The sequence below is a fragment of the Vipera berus genome, assembly GCF_964194415.1.
Source record: "Vipera berus genome assembly, chromosome: 1".
NCBI lineage: Eukaryota > Metazoa > Chordata > Lepidosauria > Squamata > Viperidae > Vipera > Vipera berus.
In genome coordinates this window covers 69627312-69653714 of record NC_138202.1, presented here as the reverse complement: position 1 = coordinate 69653714, position 26403 = coordinate 69627312, and the positions used below count along the sequence as shown (strand labels likewise).

Genomic DNA, 26403 nt, shown 5'->3' with positions numbered 1-26403 from the left:
ATTTTTTTCCTCAAGAATATGCAACAGCATAAATGATTGACTCATAACTAGGGAGCTTTCTCTCAAAATACACAAATGCAGGGTAGAGGATGTTGCTGTAGGTAACAAAAAATGAAGGTAAGGCCTATAGCTGGTAAGATTTAAAGAAAGTTTCATCCCCAACAGTAATAGATCAAAATCAGTAGGAAGATCTTGCTGCTTTTCAGAATATTAAAGAAGCTGATCTTTCCACTTTAAATCTTGAGACATCAAGAGGCTAATCTGAAAGTCTGAGAAAAATGGCAAATCCATAGTGCAGTTCTTTGACTATGAACAAACTTCAGTTCAATAGATGGGAGCCATTTGTAACTGTAAGTAGACCCACTTTTAAAAATGGATTGCATTTGAGAGCACAAAGCTGAAATAAAGTGGTATGAATCAACCTAGAATGTGTTTTTTATTTTGATTCTATATGAAAACATATATCCCACATTTCAAAGAAAACTTGGAAAAACTTATAATGATAACAAAAAGTATAATAACAGTGCGCAAAAAGAAAAAGCATTATCTGAAGTTGAAAAAAAAGCAAGACAAAAATATTTCAGATAGAAACTACTTTGCAGTAAAACAAGAAGTAAAACCTTTTCCCCTGTTTTCAGAATGTTGTCATATTAAGCATTCACTTGGTTTTCCTAGAAAAAGAGATTGCTTGGTGGGTTGACTACTGGCTAAGATAGTTGAGTTAATTGGATTTTAAATATGTTCTTCACTGTATTAGCCATTTCAAATTTGGATTGTTCTCATAATGTCTGTTCATTGAGCCCTCTTGGTTGGTTGATCTGCTGCTTGTTTGCTTACTATTGATTTGCAAGATGAAAGTTGTTTGGATCTCGGGCACGCAGTTTGGTGATTATTGTTGTAAATATTTTTTTAAAAAATACTCTTGAGCTGTTACCATTTTTTTGTTGTTTTAATTTACTGTCAGCTGCCCAGAGTTGCAGAAGTGAGAAGGGCAACCATATAAATTGTTTAAATATATGCATACATTTAAATCTCATTCCCATCTTGATTTGTTTTTTGAAAGCTACCGATTTAATCAACACCTGGTAGACAGTTTGTGTATGCAGATACTTGAGCTGGACAGCTTTGCCTTGGTGGAACATGAACCCAGTGATGGAGAAGCAATGAGCGAACAGGTAGATCTCATCACGCAGTTAAAAACAGTTCTATTTAAATACCTTTGTTGAGTCAGTTCTTTGGTTGTTTGAATGGAGTGCCTGCAATTCTTGTTAAAATAAGTAGAATAATGAGTATAACGATCACTGGAATGCCTCAGAATGCCTTGTTTTAATAGAAATGGGCTATGTGATGTTTGACCTTTTTTTTTGTAAATACAAATGCATTTCTTTGAGTGAAAAAAGAAAGCAGAATGTGGAGTTTATTTCAGCAGACGTAAGCTGTATGCATTTCTGTTGTAAAATGACAGTTTTACAAATTCCCAAAGTATACCTGCTTCATTTTGGGTGTTGCTTTGTTGCCCATTCTCACTGGTAGCATTTATTCCTGAAAAAAATGTTATATTGTCAGACTTGATTTGATGTTATAACTGCTTCGAATAGGTAGGAGACATAATTGAAAGGAATTTTTTCCCCAAGGTAACTATTGGTTCTCTTCAAGAAGACTGCAACTGCCTTGCTTTTTTGAAGGCCTCCGACAATAAGTGCAAAAAATGATGATTTTTAAACTTAAGTAGTTGGATGTCACGTACGTGCTTTGACTTATACAGTATGAAAGGCTCTCTTGATTTTGAGGAAAAAAAGAATCATTTTCAGTTGTCGCATCACATATTCAGTTACAGTGTTATGGTAGAACTGCACATCAAGAAGACTATTATTGAATCTTGCTTCTGAAATCTTATTAGGTCAGCCTTAACCAAGCCACATTCTCTCTGCCTCAATTCCCCATCTCCAGTAGGAGATGTGATTATAATGACTTACCTACATGTTGTGTGGAAAATAACAATGGCATTGTTGGTGGTGTTGCTATCCTCTGCTGGATGACAATTGTAAGAAGTTTCACTAGTCTTTCATTTCAGGATGAAAAGAAGCATTTTGCCAGTGTTCTTATAAGCCTTCGACTCCTGGCTAAGTTTGTGGGATTCCTTGTCTTTCTGCCGTATCGCACATCAGAGCCAGCAACTGGAGATCTCTTGGAGTCAGCAATCACATTAAGGAACCACGTATGTAATCAGCTGTATTTATCTGCAGAAAGCATGCTATAAGAGAGGAGATTTTTTTTCAATTCTCTCCCAGCCACTAACCATTTGATATACATACTTAGATTGTTTCCAGATGTCTCAGATAACTAGCCTTTATAATATTAATACACTTTGTTTTGTTGTTATAGATTAAGGTCAGATTGTGTTAACTCTGATAGTGTAGGAGATGAGCAGGTTGTTCCTGAGGGTGGGGTCAAATGCATCAGCAGTTTGGAGTCACTATGCTCCCACAAGAGACCCAAGTCCAACCCTCTATGAATTCCATTGATCCTTATTTGGCGCCAGTTTGGTTTGACCGTTAGTGATTAGATTCTTGTGTATAGGTAGCATGTAATAAACTTTTAATGCTTTGAACTCAAATCCTCTTGCTGATTGTTAATGCCTGACAGTACTGTCAGATAATATAGACCTATTAGCTTGGCAGAATGGAAAAGAAAAATTATTCCTTTATTGGTTAATACCGCCATGTCAAAGACTAGCACCTCTTCAGAATAGCTTCTATTTAATAAGATAACCTTGATCTGGAGATGCCTTCAAGCAAGCAAACCAAGAATTAATACAAAGACAGTGACAGAATTATATCCTAGATCATAATTAGCTAACTCATGCCCTCCAGATGTTTTGGACTTCTTCAAATTATTTTGAAATTTTTGGTAATTCTTTAACACGGTAAATTACCTATTAAAAATGACTGGGTAGCACCCCATGCCCCAAAACCCTCAAAATCCCATCACTTGTTGATTCTTTGTGATAAAATAAAACTAAGCTGGTTCAGGATAATATTTTCCCAATATGATATTTCTTTTCTCCCTTTCCAGGCCCATCCTGTACTGGACATTTTTAAGTTGTTGAGACAGTCCATTCAGAAACAGTGTATGGTCCTGACTGTACCATGGGTGGTTGAATTTCTTTCTCTCATGGATTATATTGCCCCATTACTTGACTACTATGAGAAAATATTTGCTCTGCTCTTGCAGCTGTACAGGTAACAACACTTAGATGAGATTTGCTGAAAAGGAAATACATTTATGAAACACAGATTGGTAGTGTCCTGGTAAAACTTTTGTTGTGTCTGACAATGGCAACTTCTTCATTTACAAAGTAGCTTAAGGCTTTATTTTACAATAGTTTTCTCAGTTTGGTGTTCTTTAGACCAGAGCGCTGATTGAAAATTGTGGTTCTTGTAGTACGAGATAGTAAGAGAAAATATTGGGGATGCTGTTATACAGCTTTATAGCACTAAGCTAAACTTGCAATAGTCAGTGTAACATAATATCTTCTGTTTGTAATTTCTGCAGCTAAAAATGTTAATCCTTTTGTGAATGCATAGTGTATTAATGTACAATCTTCAAATAGTCTGATAGCCCTTTTTAAATCTAGTTGTTGATTTAATGCTGATTACTTTATAGCGTTAATGTTTTAAAATGTAAGAAAAAATATTTATTTAAAGAATAAAGGCATAAGAAGAAGAGGTCAAATTAATACAATCTAGGTTTTTTGTTTTCTTTCTTCTCATTCTTTTATAGGTATCTGCTGCTTTCTGAAGATAAAAAGATGTGCTTCCTGAATAAGCTCCTGATCCTTGCAGTTTTAGGATGGCTTTTTCAAGTATGCTACTGTGTTTTTAGAATTTTTAGAAATAAGAGGCCTTTTCTAGCATTTCTAATACGAGCTTATGGACGTCTCCTCCCTGGAAGATTAACTGTTTAGGACTTGCATTCCAGGTGCCGACTGTTCCAGAAAACTTGTTCTTTGCTGGTGAAGTGAGATCAGAAGAATTGTCTTTGGAATCCGTAACCACAGTTCAGGCTCTGGTAAATTTGTGCATATAAGTATCTAGGCAGCATGTGTACACCCAGCAGATACACACTGGCTAATTGGCTAATGCAACTATCTGCATCATTTCTTGCATAGCAGTGATTTGCAGATGAAAGGCATTCTTTGGGTTTTTATATATCATTGGAAAGTGAATCTGTTATTTCTTTTTTCCCCCTATTTCTTAGGATTCTGTGCCTTTGGTTGATCAACAGTTGCTTTATACCTGTTGTCCTTATCTTGGTGAGTCTTTTACTTCAGAGTATATTCTGTGGGAAAAACAAGATCTGAAATTTTTTTCTCTATTTGGGATTGCAAATAATCTCAATGGAGAAGATTTAATTGCCTGACTAAAAATTATTACTTTCTGCAGCTGTACAGATATTGTATGGTATGGTGTGGTATGGTCCCTAATATATTATATTATATTTTATTATATTATATTATATTATATTATATTATATTATATTATATTATATTATATTATATTATATTATATTATATTATATTATATTATATTATATTATATTATATTATATTATATTATATTATATTATATTATATTATATTATATTATATTATATTATTATATTATTATATTATTATATTATTATATTATATTATATTATATTATATTATATTATAATATAATGTTATATAATGTTATATAATGTTATATAATGTTATATTATTATATTATACTACATTCTTGGTTAATTATAATACCTTACTATAACATTGAATGTAAATACTATTCTCACCTTAACGTGTGATTCTTATACATTTTAAATACCTTGAAGGGTAAGAATGACTATATTTATGTCTACTACATCACATTTGTGTAATTTAAATACTTCCTGACTTGGAAACTCTTAAAAGCACTGTTCTAAAGTAAGTAGTTGAAGTTAGAGTTTTATTTATAAAATTTATTGGCTGCTCATATTACCACAGAGTAACCTTGAGTGGCATTTTTGTATTATGTATTAAGTCCATGAAGTTGGATGTGCACATATTGAACCTTCATCTAGTTGCATTCAAAGCCAAGTATTCTGCTACTTGTTGAATCGTAAATCCCAAAACATAACGCTGAGCAGCATTGACCTTCCTTTAGAATTGTCTGTGGGATTTCTGTGCCTCCAGCTTCCTCCAGATGAAAAATCTGGATGAAGTCATCCTGAGGATGTGTTTTATATCACCACTGTCCATTTTATGCTCTTTGTCTAACATGTGTATTCATTCCTTTGCTGTAGGTGAGTTGAGGAAATTACTGTCTTCTTTTGTGTTGGGAAGTGGAGGAAAAAATGGTGGCTATATAAGAAAAATAACCCCAACTGCTACAGAGGCCTTAGCTCCAAAGCCTTCCCTCACTCAGCAAAAACTTCAGGTAAGAGGCATCCTATGCAAGATGCAAAATCCAATTTTATAGCAATATTAAGGATTACAGCAGAATCACTATGCATTGCTGCATGCTTTCCCAACCTTGTTTATATGCCAGAGAAATTCTAAGTTGTGTTATAGTATCAGCTGAGGAACCAGGAATGTTAGTGCTTGTAAGCAAAGAGAAAAGGACTGAGCCTTGATTTTTCAGAAGTGATACTAAACTTCATTAGGCCAACAGAGTCGGCCTCCTCAGGGTGCCGTCGGCCAGGCAATGCCGTCTGGCGACCCCCATGGGCAGAGCCTTCTCTGTGGGCGCGCCAACCCTCTGGAATGAACTGCTTCCGGAGCTGCGGACGGCCCCTGACCTTCGGTCTTTCCGCCGTGACCTGAAGACTTGGTTATTCCAACAAGCGGGTCTGGACTGACTATGTTTTTTAAATTTGGCTTTTATTGAGTTAAATTGTCATGTATCTATTACATTTATTGTTTAATTCTTTTTAAAATTTTGTATTCCATGTTTCTTAAATTTTTTGTTGTGAGCCACCCTGAGTCCTTAGGGAGAAGGGCGGCATATAAATTCAGTAAATGGCTGGCTCAGGAATTTTGGGAGTTGAAGTCCACGAGTCATAAAAGAGCCAAGGTTGCCTACCCCTGCTCTAGGCAGACCTAGTCCAATGGGAACCTGAACATCATATACCCCTTTATTTTAGTGACAAGCATGCAAAAGCTGGTTAATTCTAGTTAACATAAAGAAAATAAGATGTAGGCAATCAAGTGAAGAAAAATTGAATGTGGTGCCAACATTAGGAAAACTATAGTCTTCAAAAATTATGTCTCAGCTCTTTTGCAGGGAGGGCAGTGATTATTTCCTTTTTATTTCTCTTTCTTTCCTCCTTTTTTAAAAAAAGAGGGTGTTAAGGTTAAAAAACGAACAAACAAATTACGTTTGAGAATGGAGTGATTCCAGTGGTGGGATCCAGCTGGTTTGCACCAGTTCGGCAGGACCGGTAGCTAATTTTTTTGTTGCCCAGGCCCAGAATGAACTTCCGGAAGCGGCATCCACACAGAGAACCTGTTGTTCACATATCTGAATCCCACCACCGAGTGTTTTTCTTTGGAGACAATAGCTAGCTTAGGATATTCTAATTTCTTGAGGTTTTTTGCTTTTTTTCTTAATAGGCAGAATTGGAACAAGCCTTCTTTCACAATCAGTCCCCATCTCTGCGGAGAACAGTAGAATTTGTAGCAGAGAGAATTGGATCAAATTGCGTCAAGCATATCAAGTAAGAGCAGGGATTTTTTTAAAAAAAATTAGAAATGTTGTGTTTTTCTTTTATCTCTTCTGATTAAATTTAATTAAATAAATAAATAAATTATTTCTGGGAAATTTTTGTTGCTTTTTTATTTAGCACTTTTGTAAGCTACTTTGAGAAGTGAAGTTCAGGAGATGGCTGGTTTTCCCCCCCTCCTTCATTGTCTGATCTTTGGTTCTTGTAGGGCAACCCTTGTAGCAGAACTGGTGAAAAGAGCTGAAGTCATTTTGCAGGATGCTATGAAGGCAGAAGATGGCAATCATGACAAATTATTGGATGCAGTATGTTCGCAACTTTATCAAGAAGGAGCACAAGCTCTTATCCAAGGCAAAGAGTAAGGTGGAACATTATTAGATAAATGTTTTTGGTGTATATTTATCCCTTAGAATGTAGAATATAGAATCTTTTTAGGAGCTTTTTCCGGCAGTATAAAACTATTTGATCTCGTGTTTCTGATATAGATCAGAGAATTTAACAGCAGCATCAGTAATTAAACTTTCCTTATCATTTGCCCTATGGCAGGAGCTGCTACTATGAAATTTATTTGCACATAAAATGTGCTCTGTAAAATTCATTTAGGTAGACCTAAAATTCATTTAGGTCTTCATTGTACTATGCATATTTATTTATGCTCAGTATTTTTTGTATGGTGTCACTATACAATGACCTGTAGGATCTTGATGCTCAGTTACATCCATTGCAATATCTATCTCAGTTGCAATATCTATCTCAGTTGACTTTTGGCACAATGATTGTTTTCATATTTGACCCTTTGAAGCATTATTTGTCATTAGGGCTGTGTAAAGGCGCTTCAAACTAGGTACTTTACTTAATTTTTTGACCCCAGCAAAAGGAATCCTCCTTGAAGCATTCAGAGAGTCGTTTCAGTTTGAAGACTCATGCAGTTGCTTCAAAAGCTGCCTCCAGAGATCCAAGTATCCATGCTTTCCTCTGGAAGCTATCTATTTCGTGTACCTAAACAACTCCTTTGCTTGGCTAGCTGGAAACAGCTTTCACAGCATCTGTATAGGTTTTCCAAAAGATGTTTTCGCTTGAGTTCTTCAAGGAGTAGTACTTTACTTGTGCTAACCTACATTACAAATCACATCTTTGACTGCTTTATGCAATCCTAATTTTAATATTACTTAATTCTGGTTTTAGCTCTGGTTTTGCAGAATTAAAATGGGATGCTTTTTATCCTAAGTGTTTGTCCTTTTTTGTTGTTGAGAGTTTGGCATATTATCCAACTCCTGAAAAGTTGATCTCCCCTTGTAACTGTTTCTTACAACATTTCCACATATGTATATTTCTAGATTTTGTAGGAAGAAGGCCCCTGAGGCTGTGAAAATCCTGCTGCCAGAAGAGACCTCTGCAGCTGTAAGTATTTTGGACACATGTTCTTTTCATTTCTTTTTTACTACTATACTGTAATAAAATATTGTATAGCGCTCCACAGTTGCATTTTTAATGTCGCTTAGATCACTTTAGATTATGTAGCTGAAGTTTGAAGACAAAATAACGTGCTAAAATCTCTGCGAGCTTAATACATTTAAATTACATTAACTGCACAGATTAATGAATTTGGATCCTCTTGTTAAAATCATTAGGCAAATAAAATACAAAGTTTTTAAAATCACAGTACTCTTCAGTCAGTTGTGTTAAGGCAGATGTATCACCTGTATTTTTGCAAGTAGAAAAGTAAATGCTTCAGTTGTCATAATTCAAAAGGCCAATTTCTATAGAACATATTTTTGACAACAGCTGAAGAATGCAAAACAAGTCCTCCTTTGTCATCTGCCCTGGTGCCATAGGATGGTCTTCTCCAACTTGTTTCTACCCAAGTATTCCAAGACCGGGAAGACTGAGGGTAGCCTTTTTGGCCCTTCAGATTGTCGTAGGCCAGTGATGGCGAACCTTTTAGAGACCGAGTGCCCAAAATGCAACCCAAAACCCACTTATGTATAGTCGGGTGCCAGGTGGGCATGGCCCATTGGGTGGGCGTGGACCATTTGGTGGGTGTGGCCCATTGGGTGGGCGTGGCTGCGGTGGTAATGGCAGACTGGGTGGGACTAAAAGTTTTTATCAATCTATTCCAACTTTGTGGGGGTTTTTTTCCCGCGAGAAGTTGAAATTGATTCATTGATTGAACCTTTTTTTTTTTGCACACGGCAGTGGAGGCCTAAAGCAAAAAGGTTTTATAAAACCCAGCTGAAGGCCTAGGACTGGGGCAATGGCGCGCGTGCCCACAGAGAGGGCTCTGTGTGCCACCTGTGGCACGTGTGGCATAGGTTCGCCACCACGGTCATAGGCACTCATAACCTGTTACCATCTTCAATAGTTGGAGAGTGAGAGGCTAAAATCAGTTTTTCAATTTTTTGTCTGGTTCAATTTTCCTTTCGATTTAATCTGTTTGCTACAGCTTGTGCTCTTTGACTGAATTGCTCTCTCCCCTTTCATTACACCTGTGGGAGCTTTCAGGAGGCCTCCAAAAGTAACAATATGTCATTGTTGTTCTCACCTCCAAGGTTTTGAATTGCGCAGCAAATATTGCAGTGGGATTGGCTACCGAGAAGGCCTGCAGTTGGCTCACTACAAATATTGCAGGTATTCAGTTTTGACTTCTGTTTAGTGTGAATCATTAGTAATTAAGGCTAACGTGGTTATTTAGGGTGGACTGAGACATTTAAGCTATCACTGTCATATGGTGCACTTTTATTTATAAAAGAATGTGTCACATTGTTCCATAACAACCATGTAAAAATAATTAAATGCTTGACAAAATAGAAATATCTCAATTGCCTGCCTATAAACTGACAGTGGGTGGATCTAGTAGAACCTTGTCTCTTGTTACCACTTTTATTTTCAGAATAAAAATCCAGCAAGTTCCTTCTTGTTCCTAGTTTGTGGGAATTACTGAGCTCAGGCCAGTTCAAGTTGCTAGTTATTATCCATAAAGAGTTTGGAATAAAAATACCATGTACTCCTACCCCCAACCTGTTCATCCATTATTGTGGCGCAGGGTTTCCATGACCGATAATAAAGGATAAGACTTTTTCAGAAATTGTCTTCTGAGGGCAGAGCCACTGGTTTTACTTTACTTGTTGAAGTGTTTTAGCAATTTGTCAAAGACACCCACATTATTCTTCCTTTTGAATGAACATTAAGGAAGCTGTAGATTCCAGAGTTGATTCCTGAATACAGAAACGGATAGGTTGTTGACAGAATAGCTGTTTGTTTAATTTGTTTGTTTGTTTCTTACAGCCCTGATCAAGAGAGAAGTAAAAGCCACCTTCAGTCGCATGCTAAAAGTTCAGATGCTTTCCCAGTCGAGTGGCAGTGAAATTATACTGAGGAAGAAGGACTGCTCTCCAAGCTGCTGCCATCAAACAGCATTCCCTTCCCAGATAATTGGTGAAATCAAGGTCTGTCTCTGCTCTTTTCTGCCCTTTATCGGCAATTTTTGCAAATAAAGGTCACTGTCCATTGTGGATTTTATTGTAATAGAACAGTCCAGCCTGAAATTCTGTAGTACGGTTTGCTGTCTGGGGGTGGCAGTAGCCTAAAAATGGGCTCAGGGTTGTGGTTGTGGTTGTGGTTCTTGTCCATGGTGAAATGTTGGGTTTTCAATATGTTTTGGAGATCCTAGAATACTTATATGCATCCTGAGTCACAAATGCTTCTGTTATTCTAGGATCTGCTCTGTGTTGCTATAGGCCCCAGAGAAGAAAATGAAGAAATCCAGTTTGCTGACTTGGAAAGCTTGTTGGAAAGGGTGAGCCAGACACTTCAGTGCAGAAAGGTAGCTTCATTTTTTTATTCAGCTTAAGTTGGCTCGTTGTTTCTGATTTTGTGTCTTTTTCTCCAAGGAAAACTACTTGTTGGGATATTTCATAGAACGGGGTCCCCAGCCGCCGGGTCACGTGGCCTGTTAGAAACCAGGCTGCATAGCTGGAGGTGAACAGCGGGCGAGGAAGTGAAACCGAAAGCCACCACCGTCACCCCTGGTCCATTGAAAAACGGTGTTTCACAAAACCGACCCTTGGTGCCAAAGGGGTTGGGAGCTGCTGCCTTAGAAAATATTTTGTAAACAAAAGTACAAAGTAGTTATATAGGTGTGGAAGCAAACTATGCAAATCATTACTATAAGATATAATGGCATCATTAACTTTGTGGTTTTTAAAGAGAATTACGTAATTCTGTGGAAGTTTGGGTTTATCAAGAACTATTTAGTGTAAGCCCTGTGTTTACTTGGGATCAGCTTGCCTCCTAATGCCAGCTTCAGGGCAGCAACAGCAGGAGAAAGGTGTGTATTAAGGAAGATATTGATAAACTGGAGCAAGTCCAGAGAAGGCCAGCCAAGATGGCTGAAGACATTTGAAGACACTTACACACCCATCTCAACCTTACAGCTGTCACACTATAGAGGGTCAAACTTACTCTCACTTGTTCCAGAGGACAAGACCAAAATGAGTGGGATGAAACTTCAAGCATGTAGGTACAGATTAGACATTAGGAAGAACAACCTGCCGTACGAATCAATAGAATAAATTACTGTGTGGAGTGGTTTCTTCCCCTTTACTGGAAGCTTTCAAACAGATAATGGGGATCGTCTGATAATTTCTACAGCATGCAGGGGATTGGACTTGATAATCTTCTATGTCCCTTTCAGCTAAGATTCTGTGATCTGCCTGCTGTTTGTGAACACTTCCCAGGTTTTTGCTTAGTCCCTGAGAAAAAATGCTAGAATTTGGTCCTGTCTGATCCAGCAGGATCATTCTTAGTTTCTTATACACTTCATTTCTAAAATACATGCGAACATTCGGCAATAAACAATCTGAAAATAAACTTCATTTGTATGTAAAGCACAGTCACAGTTTAAATATTTTTGCATGTATTAATCACTACAAATACCTGATGATTCATAGATACATAAATATTGCATGAATAGAAATATTTCATTTTTCTGTGTTTCAGTTCATCTGCCCAGCATCAGAGCAACAACTGGCTAAGTGCACCATTGAGCTGGCATCACTCCTAGGTTAGAATTGTAACGTTTTCCTTTTTATAAGTATTCCTTTTTCTTTCTTTTATTCTTCAGCCGTATATTAAATTCCCATTGTACAACCCCGTAATCATATTGAGCCATATATAGCCTGAATGAATTATACTGAACCTGACTTCAAAATTTGTGAACTAGTATATAAAGCTGAAGTATTTAGATTACCAAGCTTCAACACTTTAACAGTATAAACCTTTTGAGTTAGCCTAATAAAATGACGATGAGGGACGCGGTGGCTCAGTGTGTTAGGACACTGAGCTTGTCGATCAGAAGATTGGCAGTTTGGCAGGTCGAATCCCGAGTGCCGCGTAACAGTGAGCGCCTGTTACTCGTCCCAGCTTCTGCCAACCTAGCAGTTCGAAAGCATGTAAAAATGGCCCCTAGAGTCGGAAACGACTAGCACGTATTGCGGGGGAACCTTTACCTTTAATAAAATAACGAAGGTGAAAAGATTTTGAAATTTTCTGAAGTGTTCTACTTTCGTTAAATTTGTTTTTGGCTATGTTATGCTAACAGCCTGTCTTGTATCAGTATTGGCCTGGGCTGCTTTTTTCTACATTGTTGTTAGTTGCGAAGTCGTGTCCGACCCATCGCGACCCCGTGGACAACGTTCCTCCAGGCCTTCCTGTCCTCTACCATCTTCTGGAGTCCATTTAGGCTCACGCCTACTGCTTCAGTGACTCCATCCAACCACCTCATTCTCTGTCGTCCCCTTCTTCTCTTGCCCTCAACCTTTCCCAACATTAGGCTCTTCTTTTTCTACATAGAAGAAAATTATTTATTTCAAAATAAGTTGAAACTGGGGCATTCCAGCTCCCCAGTCCCAATGCTGCCTATTTTCCTGTTTAAAGAATGTTCAGAGGTTCTTATTGGATGTGGATGCTTAGAAGGCTTCCCATCTGTTGTGGAGTTTCTAGAACCCTTTTAAATTGGCTGGCAGGACTGGAAAGGAGCTTCACAGATCAGGCCAATGTTTCCATTTTACTTGCTTATAGTTTCAGATCGTGTTCCAATCCAGGAGCTTAACTTTCCATCTCCCAAAATGCCAGAGCAGCAGCAGTCGAGATACCACCTCATCTCCAGTCTCCTGAAATCTCTGCTGTCCATGTGGAAAGATAATTTTCAGGCACCTGTACCATTACAGTTGATGTTCAGTCAGAAAAACATCACCTACCTTGCAGGCAACAAAGATCACGAGGTGGGGCTGTTCAAAATCTTCTAGAGACACTTCAAATCACACTGTTCTTGCTCTTTCTTCTTGTTTTTTGCAGATGAGGTAGGAGATAGAGTCAGTCTTTGGCTGATCCGTAAGATTGTTACGGGAAAATAGAAAGACTCCCCCCCCCCAGAATATATTTTTGTGAACTGTGGGCTGTATATGAAAAGTATTTGGTAATATGGCAGTAACTTTTTCTTAGCTACTTAAACCCATTACTATGAAATTAGAAAAAGGTGCTGCCAAGCACTCCTCAATGAGACAAAAGATTTCTTTTTCTTAGTAGACATTTTCCCTATTTCTACTTTTTGGTTTGGAGCAAATAAGACGAAAAGGCAAAGCCATGAAACAAAAAGCAACCCATCCTATTGACATGATTAATTTCTGGGATCAAAAATAGAAGGGGTTTATTTTTTTGGGTAGGGCTTAGTAATAAATAATAATAATAATAATAATAATAATAATAATAATAATAATAATAATAATAATAATAATAATTTGGAAGGGACCTTGGAGGTCATCTAGTCCAGGCTTATATTAGGCACACCCTAAAAATCAGGCTAGGGCTTATTTTCTGGGTGGGTCTTATTTTCGGAGAAGCATGGTAGTTGTGTGCCCTCACAGAATAGAATTGTTGAATCAATATGGAATTTATTTACAAAAGGTGTTAATTAAAAATGCAAATATAAGTGTTTCATTCCATAAGACTAAGAGTAGACAGAGTATGTTTAAAAGAATCAAAAAGCAAAATATGAATTTAAGGGAAACTCCAGATGTTAATGAAAACAAAGAAAGATGAATGAAGGCAAATATATGTGTCCTAGGGTAATGTTGCAGGATCCAATCTGGGTCAATCACCGGGGCCAGAAGTTTATTCTTCAAGCTTTTGGACTCGTCCTGTGTCCATTCTGCAGAGAGAGAAGTTCCCTGAAGATGGACACCAGCACGAGTCCAAAAGCTTGAAAGACTAAACTTCTTGTCCTGGTGACCAACTTGGATTGGATCCTGCAACAAAGAAAGAAGTTTGAGTGTCACCTCCATCTACTGCAAACAGATTTTAATTGAGATTAAATTTCTGATGCATTTATAAACTTAACCAGTCTGCTGACTGTTACTCTGCTACTTGACATACTTCCAGGTAATATTGCTAAGTAATATTTCCCAGCTGATTTTCAGTGTTTTTAATAAACCAATATATTCTAGTTATTTCCACTAATTTCCACATAATAAAAGTAGCTGAAGGCTAAATTTTCTAATAGTCAGATTATCTGTAGATGAATTAGCTGTCACTAAAAAGAAAAGCACTTGAAGTGATAAGAAATTTCTGCACATATGATTTCTTCGGTAACAGCTCTTGCATTCCTGCTAGCATCTTGAATCAGTTGCATTTCCTCCCCCCAAGGAATTTTACTAAAGTATCCATTACAAACAACTGTATATCTCAGAGCACTTACTGCAGTTTTTAGGTTTGCATGGTAAGTACTGTTGGTAAGGCCTGTGATATATATTTTTTTGTTTCGTTTCAGTGGGGCTTGTTTTTATTCATGCTTCATGGTCTTGTTGAGCATGGATTGATGACAAGTACAGAGATAGAGGACGGTTTGCATGACCTCCAGCAGCAAACATGGCCTTTGGTAAGTTTAATTTGAGAACAATGCACAGCATGTTGACCTGGGATCCTTTTTTTCCTATATTTGCAATAATATTTTTAAAAGCTCATTTCTGTATTCTGTACAAACAAATATTTATATTCTGGAGTACACTGTTGAAAATTAATGTTTAGATGTTCTGCATTGTTTCTGAATAGTGCTCGAAATAGGCTTTAGTTCATACTATCTTCCTTTTCACAAAGTCAGCCCTCCTAAAAATGATGAAGCAAAAAGTAGGATAGCTGAATGAATGAAAAGGGAGAAAGTGACAGCCCACTTGGAGTGCTTCTAAGAGGACGGTTGAAGTATGTGATACGGAAAAGTAATATAGTTTTTTTTAAAAAGTTTAATAAGGTTGTATTTAATAGTGTATCAGGATTTTCATCATCTTTGGCTCACTAGATATTTTATGAACTAATCCTAGAGGCAATTAGGACAACTGGAGTTTGAGACCCTAGGATTGAGTGTTGCTTCCTTGCAGAAGGGGTGTGTCTGTCCTGCCTTAAAGATGCCAGTGAGAAGACTATTAATAAAAAAGCAATTTGATCCAGAAGTAGTGGGAAATGATTGCTGGATACTATTTCTAATCAAGAATGCAGTAGCTCTGCAACTGCAGAAGTGCACAGTATTGATTATCTGGGCTCACTTCAGTTGGTAGTAAGAAAACCAGGTTCTGAAATTAGACATTCTGGATAGAATTGCATTCTTTTTGAAAAAGGTTTGCAGCCCAGGAGTGTTCCTTGATCTCCAGCTGTTGGTGAATTAATGTACCAGTTATAATGATTTCTAAGCTGGCTAGATCTGACAGTTGATAGCTAAACCTTGGTTACATCTCAATGGATTGCTGCAATATGTTCTATGATGAGCAACTCTTTACAGTTTCCAAGAGTTTCAAACTGTGACAGTTACAACAATCAGAAGACATTTAGCCCTTTGTAGAATTATCATCTATTATCTAGACCAGGGATCGGCAACCTTAAACACTCAAAAGAGCCACTTGGACCCGTTTCCCAGAGAAAAGAAAACACTGAGAGCCGCAAAAGAGTTTAATTAAAAAGAAATAGAGGCTGCTGCGCATGAGTTCTCTCTCTCCCTCCCTCTCCCTCCCTCCCTTCCTCTCTTTCTCTCCCTCCCTCTCTTCCCCCCCTCTATCTCCCTCTCTCCGATATTCTGTCTTCACGCTGTTCTCCGACAAACTGACACACATTCTTACTGGGCTGGCTCTCCTGCCCTTGGTCTGCCAGTCCTCTTCCCACACTCAGTGTGAGTGAGTGAGTGTGTGTGTGTGTGAGAGAGAGAGAGAGCGCTGCTGCTTCCTGCTGCTTCCTACGGAGATACACAGAGAGAGAGGGGGGGAGAGAGAGAGAGAGAGAGAGAAGGGAAGTGCAAGTACCTCTCTCTGTCTCTGTCTCTCTCTGTGTAAATGGCAGAGGACGACTGGGTTGCCGGCCCGTGATCATGACAAATTGATTTCCAACCCGCCAGTTTAAATTGTTCCTTTTGACAGCTTAAGTCTTAGGCTGTCTTCTAGTTATTAAGCCCTAGCTCAAGATGCACTTTGTCAGAACATTAAGATTAGTAAGAGAAGACTGTTAAAGACACCTTCGCTTTCTGAAGGCTGTGGGACCCAGAGAAAACAATTTTGTGTATTGCGCCAATATATGGAACGTACACTCTCAGAATTCTTATCAGCTGTGCCCCACACTTCTCCAGTTTTCAGGAAAGATCCTGGCATCGTCAGGAAAGCCTCAGTTTAACAATGGTGCTAACTACTATTTTATTTCTTATTGTTAATGACCTTAAATATAGAAATAATTGTAAAACAACAAAGGCAATAACAGGCATATTTGTTGTTAAACCACTTGTACTGATGAGCAAAAAAAAATCCCAATCAAATATTGCTAACATGTTTTTTTTTCTTTGTAGGACTTTTCCAAGGAATTAGAAGCTGTGTTAAGAATATTCATTTCCAAACCTCATACCACAGAGCCAAAGACTTTTGCTTGTGATTTAGGATCGCAGCCAAGAGAAACAGTTGCAGCCCAAAGTTAGCAGAATTGCCATGTTTAAAAATTGTTAGGATTGTTTATAAATGCCCTGACAAAATTGCACTCAGAATTAGTATGGATCTTGTCTTCAAAGGTGATGTCTCTCCAGTGTACTGTATTGGAGAACAAGGAAAAAGCCAATTCAAGCACCTTAATTAGAGCTGCAGGAGCAAAACTTCTTTTGTATAGAAATTTGTGGCTTCCAAGTTCCAGAATCTTTATAGATGGGAGAAACACACTGAAGGGATCTGTTTCTAACATGAAGAGAATTCTTACCTTGCAGTGAATCCCACTGAACCATTGACAAGTAAAACTAAATGTATTCTTGGTATTTAATTGGGTATTTAATAGATGCTCATACTTGATTTTTTTTCAGTTGAACGACGTCTGGAAATATAATCATTGCTATCAGAGCACTAATATTGGCTTGGATTTTTTTTTAAGGGTGCCTGCCCTTGCCACATTTTGTATTTGTGATTTTCTAATGGAGAGAAAATTAGTTTTATGAGGAATATTGTTTTGAATGATGCTACCATTTAATTATAAACTGAAACATTTGCTTTAAAAAGTATTTATGTAGAAGACAGCTCTACAATCTTGCCAATGGAAAAGCCTGAGACAAGGACTGGCATAATGCTGATATGAAATTGAATTTCCTATGAACTGTCTCCTTTCCTTTCCTTTCCTTTCCTTTCCTTTCCTTTTTTCTTGCACTATAGTAATGTAGTTTTCTTCTGGAAACCTGCTTGTTTTACTATAAAAGGTAATGGGGAAAATGGGGCATACATCTTTATCTTTTTCTGTCTTCCTTAGAAGTGATTCCCAAAATTTTACTCAGCAGATTTCTGGATGAGATGGCTATTGGGTTAGTTTTTGCTGGGCTATTCAGAAGCTCTATTCTGAAAAATGTGTGGAAAATACACGGCTTAAGCCAGCGTTTCTCAACCTTGGCAAGTTGAAGATGGGGGACCAACTCCCAGAATTGCACAGCCAGCTTTGCTGGCTTGGGAATTCTGAAATTCTCAATTTGCCAAGATTGAGAAGCACTGGCTTAAGTTATTTACTCTGGTATTCTAAAATAGTAAAATTTATTTTTTTTGGGGGGGGGGAGAATTCAGCAGGAAAAATGCCACTTTTAGCCATTTTCTATATATAAAAAAGTATTTATTGTGAGGATATGAAAATAGCGATCTTGGTTAAAAGCAGATATGGGCTGAAGGTATATTTCAATAAAGTGGTATATTTTGTCACATTCAATAAAAGATTTTGCCCCACTTTAAGACTATTCTTCCTACCCCAGGCATTCACAGGTACCATAGTGTTATAAGTGCAAAAAAGTATTATATAAATATATTTTAATGTAACAATTATTTCTAGAAAGCATACATTAATTGAATAACCGTAAAACATAATAATTAGCTTCAGCATATAAAATCATTTCAAAATAAGTATATATAAATAACTTAATTTGTAAACATAGAAACAAACAGTTGTATGCAGTTATAAAAATAAACATCTGATGTTCTGTACAATAAAACATCATCCTTTGACAAGCACATCCCTATTATGAGAGGAGTCTATCTTAGACATGCCTGCTAAAATCGCTTGATTCATTAATAGGGGTGTCAGGTTCAAAAAGTAAAGAAAAAACACACACAGTAAGTAGTCGGTGATTCTTGGAATGCAGTCAGAACTGCTTTCCATCTTAAACGATGTGATTTCTGGTAGAGTAGATAATCTCTACCTCCCACTTCAAGTAACACAGAGGACAACGAAGCTAGTATTTCAAATGCTACACATTATTTCTATAGTTGCATCAACTGCTTGGCATTGATCAACAATTATTTTGTCAGCCACTGTCTGTGCTTTATTTGGATCATCTGATACTTATGCTTGTGCCACATGCCAAGCTGATGTCTACTTAACAAAGGCAAGTCAATATGCACTGAAATATAGTTTCATTTATGCTGCCCACAGTCCCCAACTAATTCAGATCAGTGAATTAGTTTTACACCCTATTGTTTTAACAAAAAGCGCAAGCAGTTCCCTTTAGTATTCGAAGGCACTTTCTACATATTTGTGGGGAAAGAGAAGCAAAAATAGATGGAAAACACCATGTTGTCTCTGGGCAGCCTCTGAAAACCTGTTGTTTCTTACCATTTTATGCTACCATAATTACTAAATTCCTTTCCAACAATATCAAAGATCAGTGACATGTTTTACAGCCTGTTTTTCTCCCAAACTCAACAGTTTTGTTTTAAGGAACAATACCACTTAATTTTTAATTTATAAAATGCCGCAATTTAAGTTGGGGGCAGTAAAGAGTTGTAGTAACAGACTGGTTGTAAAACACCTTAAGCTCTCAAGGGGGGAATAAGTCACCCTCAAATTCAGTTTGACTCCTGGGGACCACACAGGCATAATCGTTCAATTTTCTTGACAAGAAATGTGCCACTGTCTTCCTCCAGGATTAGCAAGTTTCTAATTACTAAAAGCAGGCTGGCAGAAAATGGTAATAGGTAGCAGTAATTCTAGGTTACATAACTTGATTTGTATTCTTAGAAATAACTTCAATCAAATAGGGTGCACATTCACATGAATAAAACCTACTTTCAAACACTAATTGCTATAGGAACAGTGAGGGATGAAAATGTTAATTCTATGCTCATTCACTTTGAACTTAATTACATGAATGGTTTGGCATTTATTTTATACAATCATATTTACTGCTAAAAAAACACATTGAAGAGCGTACATATAAAAATGCAATTTTATGAAGCAGCTCATGGGAATGCAAATCGATATGACATGAAGAGTTGAGACTGAGAGGTTTAATTTTTCAAGCTGATAAAGTCATGGGGTAAAACCTTGGTGGACTTTCTCTGCTTTGAGCTTATTTTCATTACCACTGATTCTGTTGCTCTTCCAGTAAAAGAAGAGGGGCAAGGATATTTGCTGAATGAGATGCTGTGACAGAAACTCCTCTCCAACATTCAAAATGTGGTAGCTATGTAAGAGAAGTTGCATTAATGCTGTTATCTTACTGGTTTTCAACATGTCTTATGGCGGAGTGATTGTGTAGCGTGAAAAAGTGTATCCTGTAACAGAACATTGTCTCTCTTCCTGAGTTGCATATCTGACTGAGAGAAAGCAATAACCAGTTCACATCTTCACAAGTTAGCACTCCCTTGAGTTAGTTGCTGCTCCAGCCAGTAACACTGTAGAGAATTGTTAAGCATTTTTCATTGATCAGGCACTCTACAAAGAGCTGTACAGTAGCTTAGTTTAGCTTCCAAAATGAAATGTTCCTTTAAAAAAAACGTTCTTTTGCGTTTTACTGCACCAGAAGCCTTTCTAGAATCATCTGATTTAAGGGGAAAAAATCAGTGTAAAATCGATATTTCAAGGAAAACCTCTTGATCAGTGTATCTGTAAAAGTTGCCTTTTCTCTAAACCACCAAACAAAAATCTCATTCAAGATTTTTTTCTAACTGAATGAGAACAAATTTGCAATGCGGAATAATTATTTATGATTTTGTGTAGACGGGCAAGGCTTTCTTCCTGCCACCAGTTTTGGAAAGGAAATCCTGGTATCGCTGGTATTTACATTTTGTCACTGAAACAGAGCTTGTTGATAGTATGTATTATGCCATCTAAGTGGTGAGAAAATGGGAAAGCTGAGCAATTACCAAAGGTTGCCGCTTTACGAAAGAGCTCAGCAGTCTTACAGGAATCGCTGGGGCACCAAGGTCAACCTGCAATAATTAAAAAAAAAATCTTAGCCAATATTTGGCAATGCTTCTGAAAAACAGTGCTACTTCACAGGGTGGCCAAAAGATTGGTGGGGGAGTTGAAATACTCCTTCGGTCATAAGTGTGAGCGAGCTGCCAAGCTCCCACAGTTTGATCATGTGACCGCAAGAGGCACTGCAATATCTGTAACTTTGGAGACTGGTTGTAAGTAACTTTTTTTCTAGGGCCTTCATAATTTCATACAGTTGCCGAATGAATGATCATAATCCATGACTGCTGTGACTACCCCAGAAAAATTCAGTAAAGTGTCGCCAGATTGCAGCCATAACATCCATGCAGTACATACAGTATAAGGGAACTCCTACAGGTGGGATGTACTGCAGAAGTCTTCTATCCCTGCAAATGCAGATTTCAAAGAGCAACAATATCAAGCGTTTCTCAGGTAGATACGGAACTGGTTGATTACAATCCTTTGCGCATCTCAGCACCTTTTTAGGAATTAAGTTCTAAAGACATTTAAAGCTGCCATGACGGACATTTGCACATCTTAGTTATAACCTCTCAGGTGACGCTTATTGTTTTAACATTGTGTTTGCTCTGCACACAGAATTAGATAGCTAACATTTATTTATTTTAAAATAAATTTAAAAAAAAAATATCCCCAGCTTCCCCACAATACAGTCCTCGACTTACAGCCATTCTTTTAACAACTATTTGAAGATAACGATGGCACTGGAAAAAGTGACTTGCGACCAGTCCTCGCATTTATGACCATTGCAGTGTTTCCATGGTCACATGATCAAAATTGGGGCACCTGGCATGTAGTTATGACAGCTACAGCATCTGGGGTTCACACTGTCATTTGCAACCTTAAGGGGCTTCTAAGAAGCCACATCTATGGTGGAAGCCAGATTCCTTTAGTGACTATGTGGTTCTCTTAATGACTTGTGATTCATCAAATGATCACAGGAAAGAAGAGTCATCAGGCATAACAACATCACTTAGCAATACAAAAGTCAGTCAATTGTTATAAATTGAGGACTATCTGTAGCTAGCTTCATCTTGCAATGAATGTGGGGCATTTTTGCTATTAAAAAAAATAAGGAATCAGGGGCACTCACGCAGATCAGTGTAAAAAACAGATCACTAGATTTATGTCCATGTGTAGTGTATTAAAAATCTGCACATAAAACAGGCTAGATAGTCTGCCCTGCAAAAATGGCAATAAAATGGGTTGGATTTATACTACTAATCACTATGGATATATTATATACAGTACAGTGAGAGCAAGGATACCAGTTTTTGAATAATGCCATCTCATTTTAGTTTTCCTTGGGCAGATATACCTACGGCCTTGTGAACAGAAGCTCCGGAAGCCTGGCATCTTACCAATACCAGGCTGGCTAAGGTTCAATGCTTTGCTTGTTCCCAGTAACAGTTTTGGGGTCTTGGCTTAGTACCACAGAATAACTTTGAAGAGGGTAGGCACTTCAGCTCCTGGCACTTTACTTAGTACCAAATGTTTATTATAAAATAAAATAAAACCGAGGTTGCATCCCCAACGAACACTTATTTTGTGCTTCTTGAGCAATGCAATAGTGAAAAAAACTGCAGATCAGTATGTATAAGTAATGCCTTTGCTGTAAGGTCCTGTAAGTAAGAGTCTTAAATAAAATCCTGTCATACTTCCTTGCACAATTTATTGCTGTTAGATACATTTTTATTTGCTTTGTCACTATGTTGTAGAAAGCAATCTTCCATATATATTTTACGACAACTTTTTGTCTTGCTCTGCAGATACCTACCTGTACCATATATATGACTTTAGTGATGTCTTTTCCATTCCTGGTATCAGGTTGTAGTATCCATGCACTGGGCAAAATCTCTCCTCGTACCATTTCTTTACATGGGCGAGGCATTGACTCTTCATAGACAGATTGAAGAGCTAAGATGTACATATTTTCCTAGGTGAAAGAAATGAGAGTTACATGACAAAAATCCATTAGCAGCTCCCATTGGATTGGCTTTCCAGCCTTTATCAAATTTTCAACATAAGGATAGGCTGTTAGATTTTTCTGATATCATAATAGTACAGGCAACCTTGATGGGTTATTGGATTGGTGATACAGAATATGAATGGTGAATGAAGGTACTTACATCTGATCTCCAAAGTTTGTAGCACCCAATAACAGCATAAAAATTTGGGCAGACTGCTTGCACTTACAATCATTGGAGAACTTCAGCTCCCCCCTCACCTCTCTCCCCACCACCACCATGTACACCCTTTTGTTCCCCTGCACTTCAGAGCCCTTGTCACCCTAGCTGACCTTTGACATCTTCTTGCTCTTGTTGCTGGCTACACAAGGCTTTCTTCTCAAGGTTGCTCACAGCAGTTTCCCTGCAAGACTTGGGGAAGATGGCCTCAAGTAACTAGCAGCAGCCTCATGAAGGGATAGTGCAGGCATGCCTCAGCAGGGCCACAAAAAGACTGAAGCTCAGCTGGGGCAATGGAGCATAAGACAAGCAGGGGCCTGGGAGTGCAGGGTGGTGAGGGCGGCTGGAACTGGGCTGGGGTGGCTGCTTGCCACCCTACAAGGCAGGGTTCAGTGTAGCCAAAAAGGCAGAGACGGGGAGGGGAAATAGGCAGTTGGGTGGAGTTAAAGGGAAGGCAGTCCCTTACCTTGTAAGAACTGAGGCTCAGAGCTGGGATGTTCCAAATACAGAATGGCTAACGCCCATGGAATTTGATTAACAATAGCAACGAGGAGTGCTGGGATTGCTGTTACTAAAGTGTTGCAGTTAGGAGATATTGTGCTTTACAACTCCATTGCTTAGCAATGGAAATTCTGGTCACTATTGTGGTTATAAGTTGAGAACTACCTGCATAAGATTTGGTTATTTGGAGGGGTTGCCTATCTCCCACGGTTGATCCAATCTGGTAGCACTGGTGCTGTCTGGGTTTTTTCAATTAAATAATGCCATCTACCAGGACCCCAAAAACTATGCCTTCTTTATTGAAGTGCTTGGTTTCTGCAATGATGCTTCTAGGATCTGGGTAACTCCTGACTCTACCGGAGCTTTTAAAAAGCACTGAAGACCTGGTTGACTGTCTAGGCCTTTTCCAAGGGTTAAGTGAAGGCCCTTCTGAGAAACGTGACTGGGTTTCTCATTGTTGCCAGGTTTTGCCACCATTTTGTTCCTTTGTCTTTATTATTATTTTTCTGTGGTTTTAATTTATGAACCACCCAGGATCTCTGGTAGAGTCAGCCACAGTAAGTGGTGACTGAAACACATTGCAAATAGTGATCTATGTACCTCTTTGGCTTCTACACAGATGCAGCAGAAATCTCTTGGTTGCTTTTGGTAACAAAATGAATCATCACTCACCACGTACACTGTAATTAAATAAAAAGAAAGAAATTGAGCTATTTAGTCAAATGAGGAAAACAGCATACCAATCAGAGGACTGAACTTAATAAGTCCATATCTAATATTTTTAGCCCTCCATCCCTTTTTTCTAGCTTTTTGTCCTGATAATGCAGACAACAATATATCTATTACATTTTACTATTTTTAATGAACTGTATTAATACATGTCAAAACAGGGTATAATTAGTGATATCTACAATAAATTAAAAATTCAGTGCAAAGCTCTAAAAATTATACACACAAAATCATAAATAGCTTAAAAAGACCAGAAAGTAGAACAATATTCATTTAACCAAAAGGAGAAGAGGCAGAACCTAAGCTGATATCAAAAGCTCAAAATGTTTGGCACCAATTTTATTTAGAGGCTCCCTCTGCAACAGGAGCTATTATAACTCTGCTGACAATGTAATCATCACATTGAAATAATAAAACAAAATAAATGCCCTGAAGTATCTTTCCAGCTGCGCAGATGACAGCTACCAGTGCAAATGTGTTTAAAAAGATCCTTTTCTTGCAAAAAAGGTGTAATTTTTTTCTACCACTCCCTCATGAGAACAGTGAACGTGTGTTAACAAGCAACTTTGGTCAGTCCCACCAAGGAGCTTTGTGGTGGCGCAGTGGTCAGAATGCAGTATTGCAGGCTAACTCTGCCCTCAGTCTGGAGTTGCATCCTGACCAACTCAAGGTTGACTCAGCCTTCCATCCTTCTAAGATCAGTAAAATGAGATTCCAGATTGTTGAGGGAAATATGCTGAAATTTGTAAACCACTCAGAGAGTACCGTAAAGCACTATGGAGCAGTATGTAAGTCTAAATGCTATTACTATCTTGTGCTTTGGAAAACACCTACCCAACAACACAAGGGTAGTGCCAGAGCAGAGGAGGCACGTCTGCAGCAGAAAGAAGCAAGTGGATCTCAATCTCTGACTTGGTGTCACACCTGCCCCAGTCTACTCTCTCAGGAAAGTAAAACACCTGATTCCATTGAGTTGAAGCAAAGAATTTGTTTACTGAAAGAAACTGGCTGCAGTAAAGTCAGGAGGAGTCTGGTGTTCCTGCACAAATTACAAAGCTATTCTTTTCACTTCCTTCCCCCATGACAAGACCCTTGGCCAGCTAATGTGATGCCAGTAAGATGTTTTGAGAAACTCTGAGGTGTCAAGCTGCTAACATTCCATTCTCAGGGTAAATGACCTTGAAGACCCTGGTACAACCAGTTTGGTGATCTGCTGTCACTCCCCCCTCCCTAGTTCCCATGTTTGAAGTTACAGCAATAGCACCCAATAAACCCCTCTCCTTCCTCCCCCCTTCCGCCGTAATGGCAGGGTACCAGCAAGGCACCAAGCCGGTAATGGTGGACCTGACACTTGGTCATCCCAAGAGCAATTTATGAAGCACCAGATATCATGCATCACCTCCAGTTACAGGGCCATAGAGGAGGGGATGAGAGGAAAGTGGTGTTATAAACATTTGTACATTTGTACATTAAAATCAGCTGTGGAGATTCTACTTTCAAAGCAAAAATAGGAAGGGGATAAAATTTCCCTGTTTTTAGCTAAATCATTATTCTTATGAAGGATTATCCAATGCTGAGAAACAATTCAGACAAAGTAGAATTATGACCTCTGTTCTACAATAGTAAGTACTGTAGTATAAGAAGTACTCACCCAACTCAATATTGGTGGTTATTTTCTTATGTACCTGAGCTGTGGTAATGGTTTTGTCATACAAATGTCGCTTACTGGCATCCTTCAACATACACAATACCGTGGAAAGAGGTTGGTTGATCATTCCTGCTCCCAAGAACCCATGCTTAGTTGTAGATGATGAGAAGGCTTTATAATAAACAAACACGTTCTTCTCTGTGCACTGATATCTAATGGAGAAATAAATATAAGATGAAATCAGGTTTTCTGCAAAAATACCATAAAAGGTACTCTCTTGGTACAAATAGAAGGGATCTATGGCCAAAACTTACTTCCAGCCAGCGGTTGCCTGCCCACTGTAAAGGTTTTTCAAGTCATTTGAACATACTGCCATAACCTTTAAAGCAAGTAAAATGCAATGTTATAGTTCAGATGTTGCAGCCCCTTTATACAAAATTCAGCTTTATTTAAATTTAGTGAGAGCTTATTATGTTCTCTTCTGAGGTCCATGCAGGTATCCAGCAACCTATTGGAACCGGGTTTAATTTTCCTTATTTAAATTAGTGACAGTATAAACCAAAAATTAGCTAAATATATAAATAGTCACTTACATCATTGATGTTGATGTACCTCCTAGTTGATGGGATGTGGACAATAGTACTTTGGCTTGCAAAGAAATCTCTAGGTTACAAATCCTAGCTTGCAAAAATTGGATAGCAGGCAAAGTCTATCAAAACTCTGAAATGTCAATCTCTAAGAGTGGGAAGATTTTCATTCTCTCCAGTGAGACTTTTAAGGGGGAAGGGACAGCTTCATTTTCCCTGTTTTAATCATCCATCC

At 38.0% G+C, this 26403-nt stretch overlaps 2 protein-coding genes across 2 annotated transcripts in view; one reads left to right on the top strand and one right to left on the bottom strand.

Moving 5' to 3' along the window:
• Window positions 1-16830, top strand: part of CDAN1 (codanin 1) — a 36668-nt gene extending 19838 nt beyond the window's left edge. Inside the window, exons 12-28 of the mRNA XM_081316899.1 lie at window positions 1064-1175; window positions 2075-2218; window positions 3076-3242; window positions 3784-3865; window positions 3982-4071; window positions 4261-4315; window positions 5323-5456; window positions 6632-6735; window positions 6950-7099; window positions 8079-8142; window positions 9291-9369; window positions 10027-10187; window positions 10457-10564; window positions 11740-11803; window positions 12820-13022; window positions 14567-14674; window positions 16616-16830. Of these exons, the coding sequence (XP_081173025.1) occupies window positions 1064-1175; window positions 2075-2218; window positions 3076-3242; window positions 3784-3865; window positions 3982-4071; window positions 4261-4315; window positions 5323-5456; window positions 6632-6735; window positions 6950-7099; window positions 8079-8142; window positions 9291-9369; window positions 10027-10187; window positions 10457-10564; window positions 11740-11803; window positions 12820-13022; window positions 14567-14674; window positions 16616-16741 (1951 nt within the window). The 3' untranslated portion in view covers window positions 16742-16830. The remainder of the gene's footprint in view (window positions 1-1063; window positions 1176-2074; window positions 2219-3075; window positions 3243-3783; window positions 3866-3981; window positions 4072-4260; window positions 4316-5322; window positions 5457-6631; window positions 6736-6949; window positions 7100-8078; window positions 8143-9290; window positions 9370-10026; window positions 10188-10456; window positions 10565-11739; window positions 11804-12819; window positions 13023-14566; window positions 14675-16615) is intronic.
• Window positions 16831-20321: 3491 nt separating this feature from the next.
• STARD9 (StAR related lipid transfer domain containing 9) overlaps window positions 20322-26403 on the bottom strand; it is a gene marked incomplete at its 5' end in the record, with an annotated part of 104197 nt that continues 98115 nt past the window's right edge. Inside the window, 5 exons of the mRNA XM_081326065.1 lie at window positions 20322-20492; window positions 22295-22453; window positions 23805-23884; window positions 25585-25793; window positions 25896-25960. Coding sequence (XP_081182191.1) covers window positions 20391-20492; window positions 22295-22453; window positions 23805-23884; window positions 25585-25793; window positions 25896-25960 — 615 coding nt within the window. The 3' untranslated portion in view covers window positions 20322-20390. The remainder of the gene's footprint in view (window positions 20493-22294; window positions 22454-23804; window positions 23885-25584; window positions 25794-25895; window positions 25961-26403) is intronic.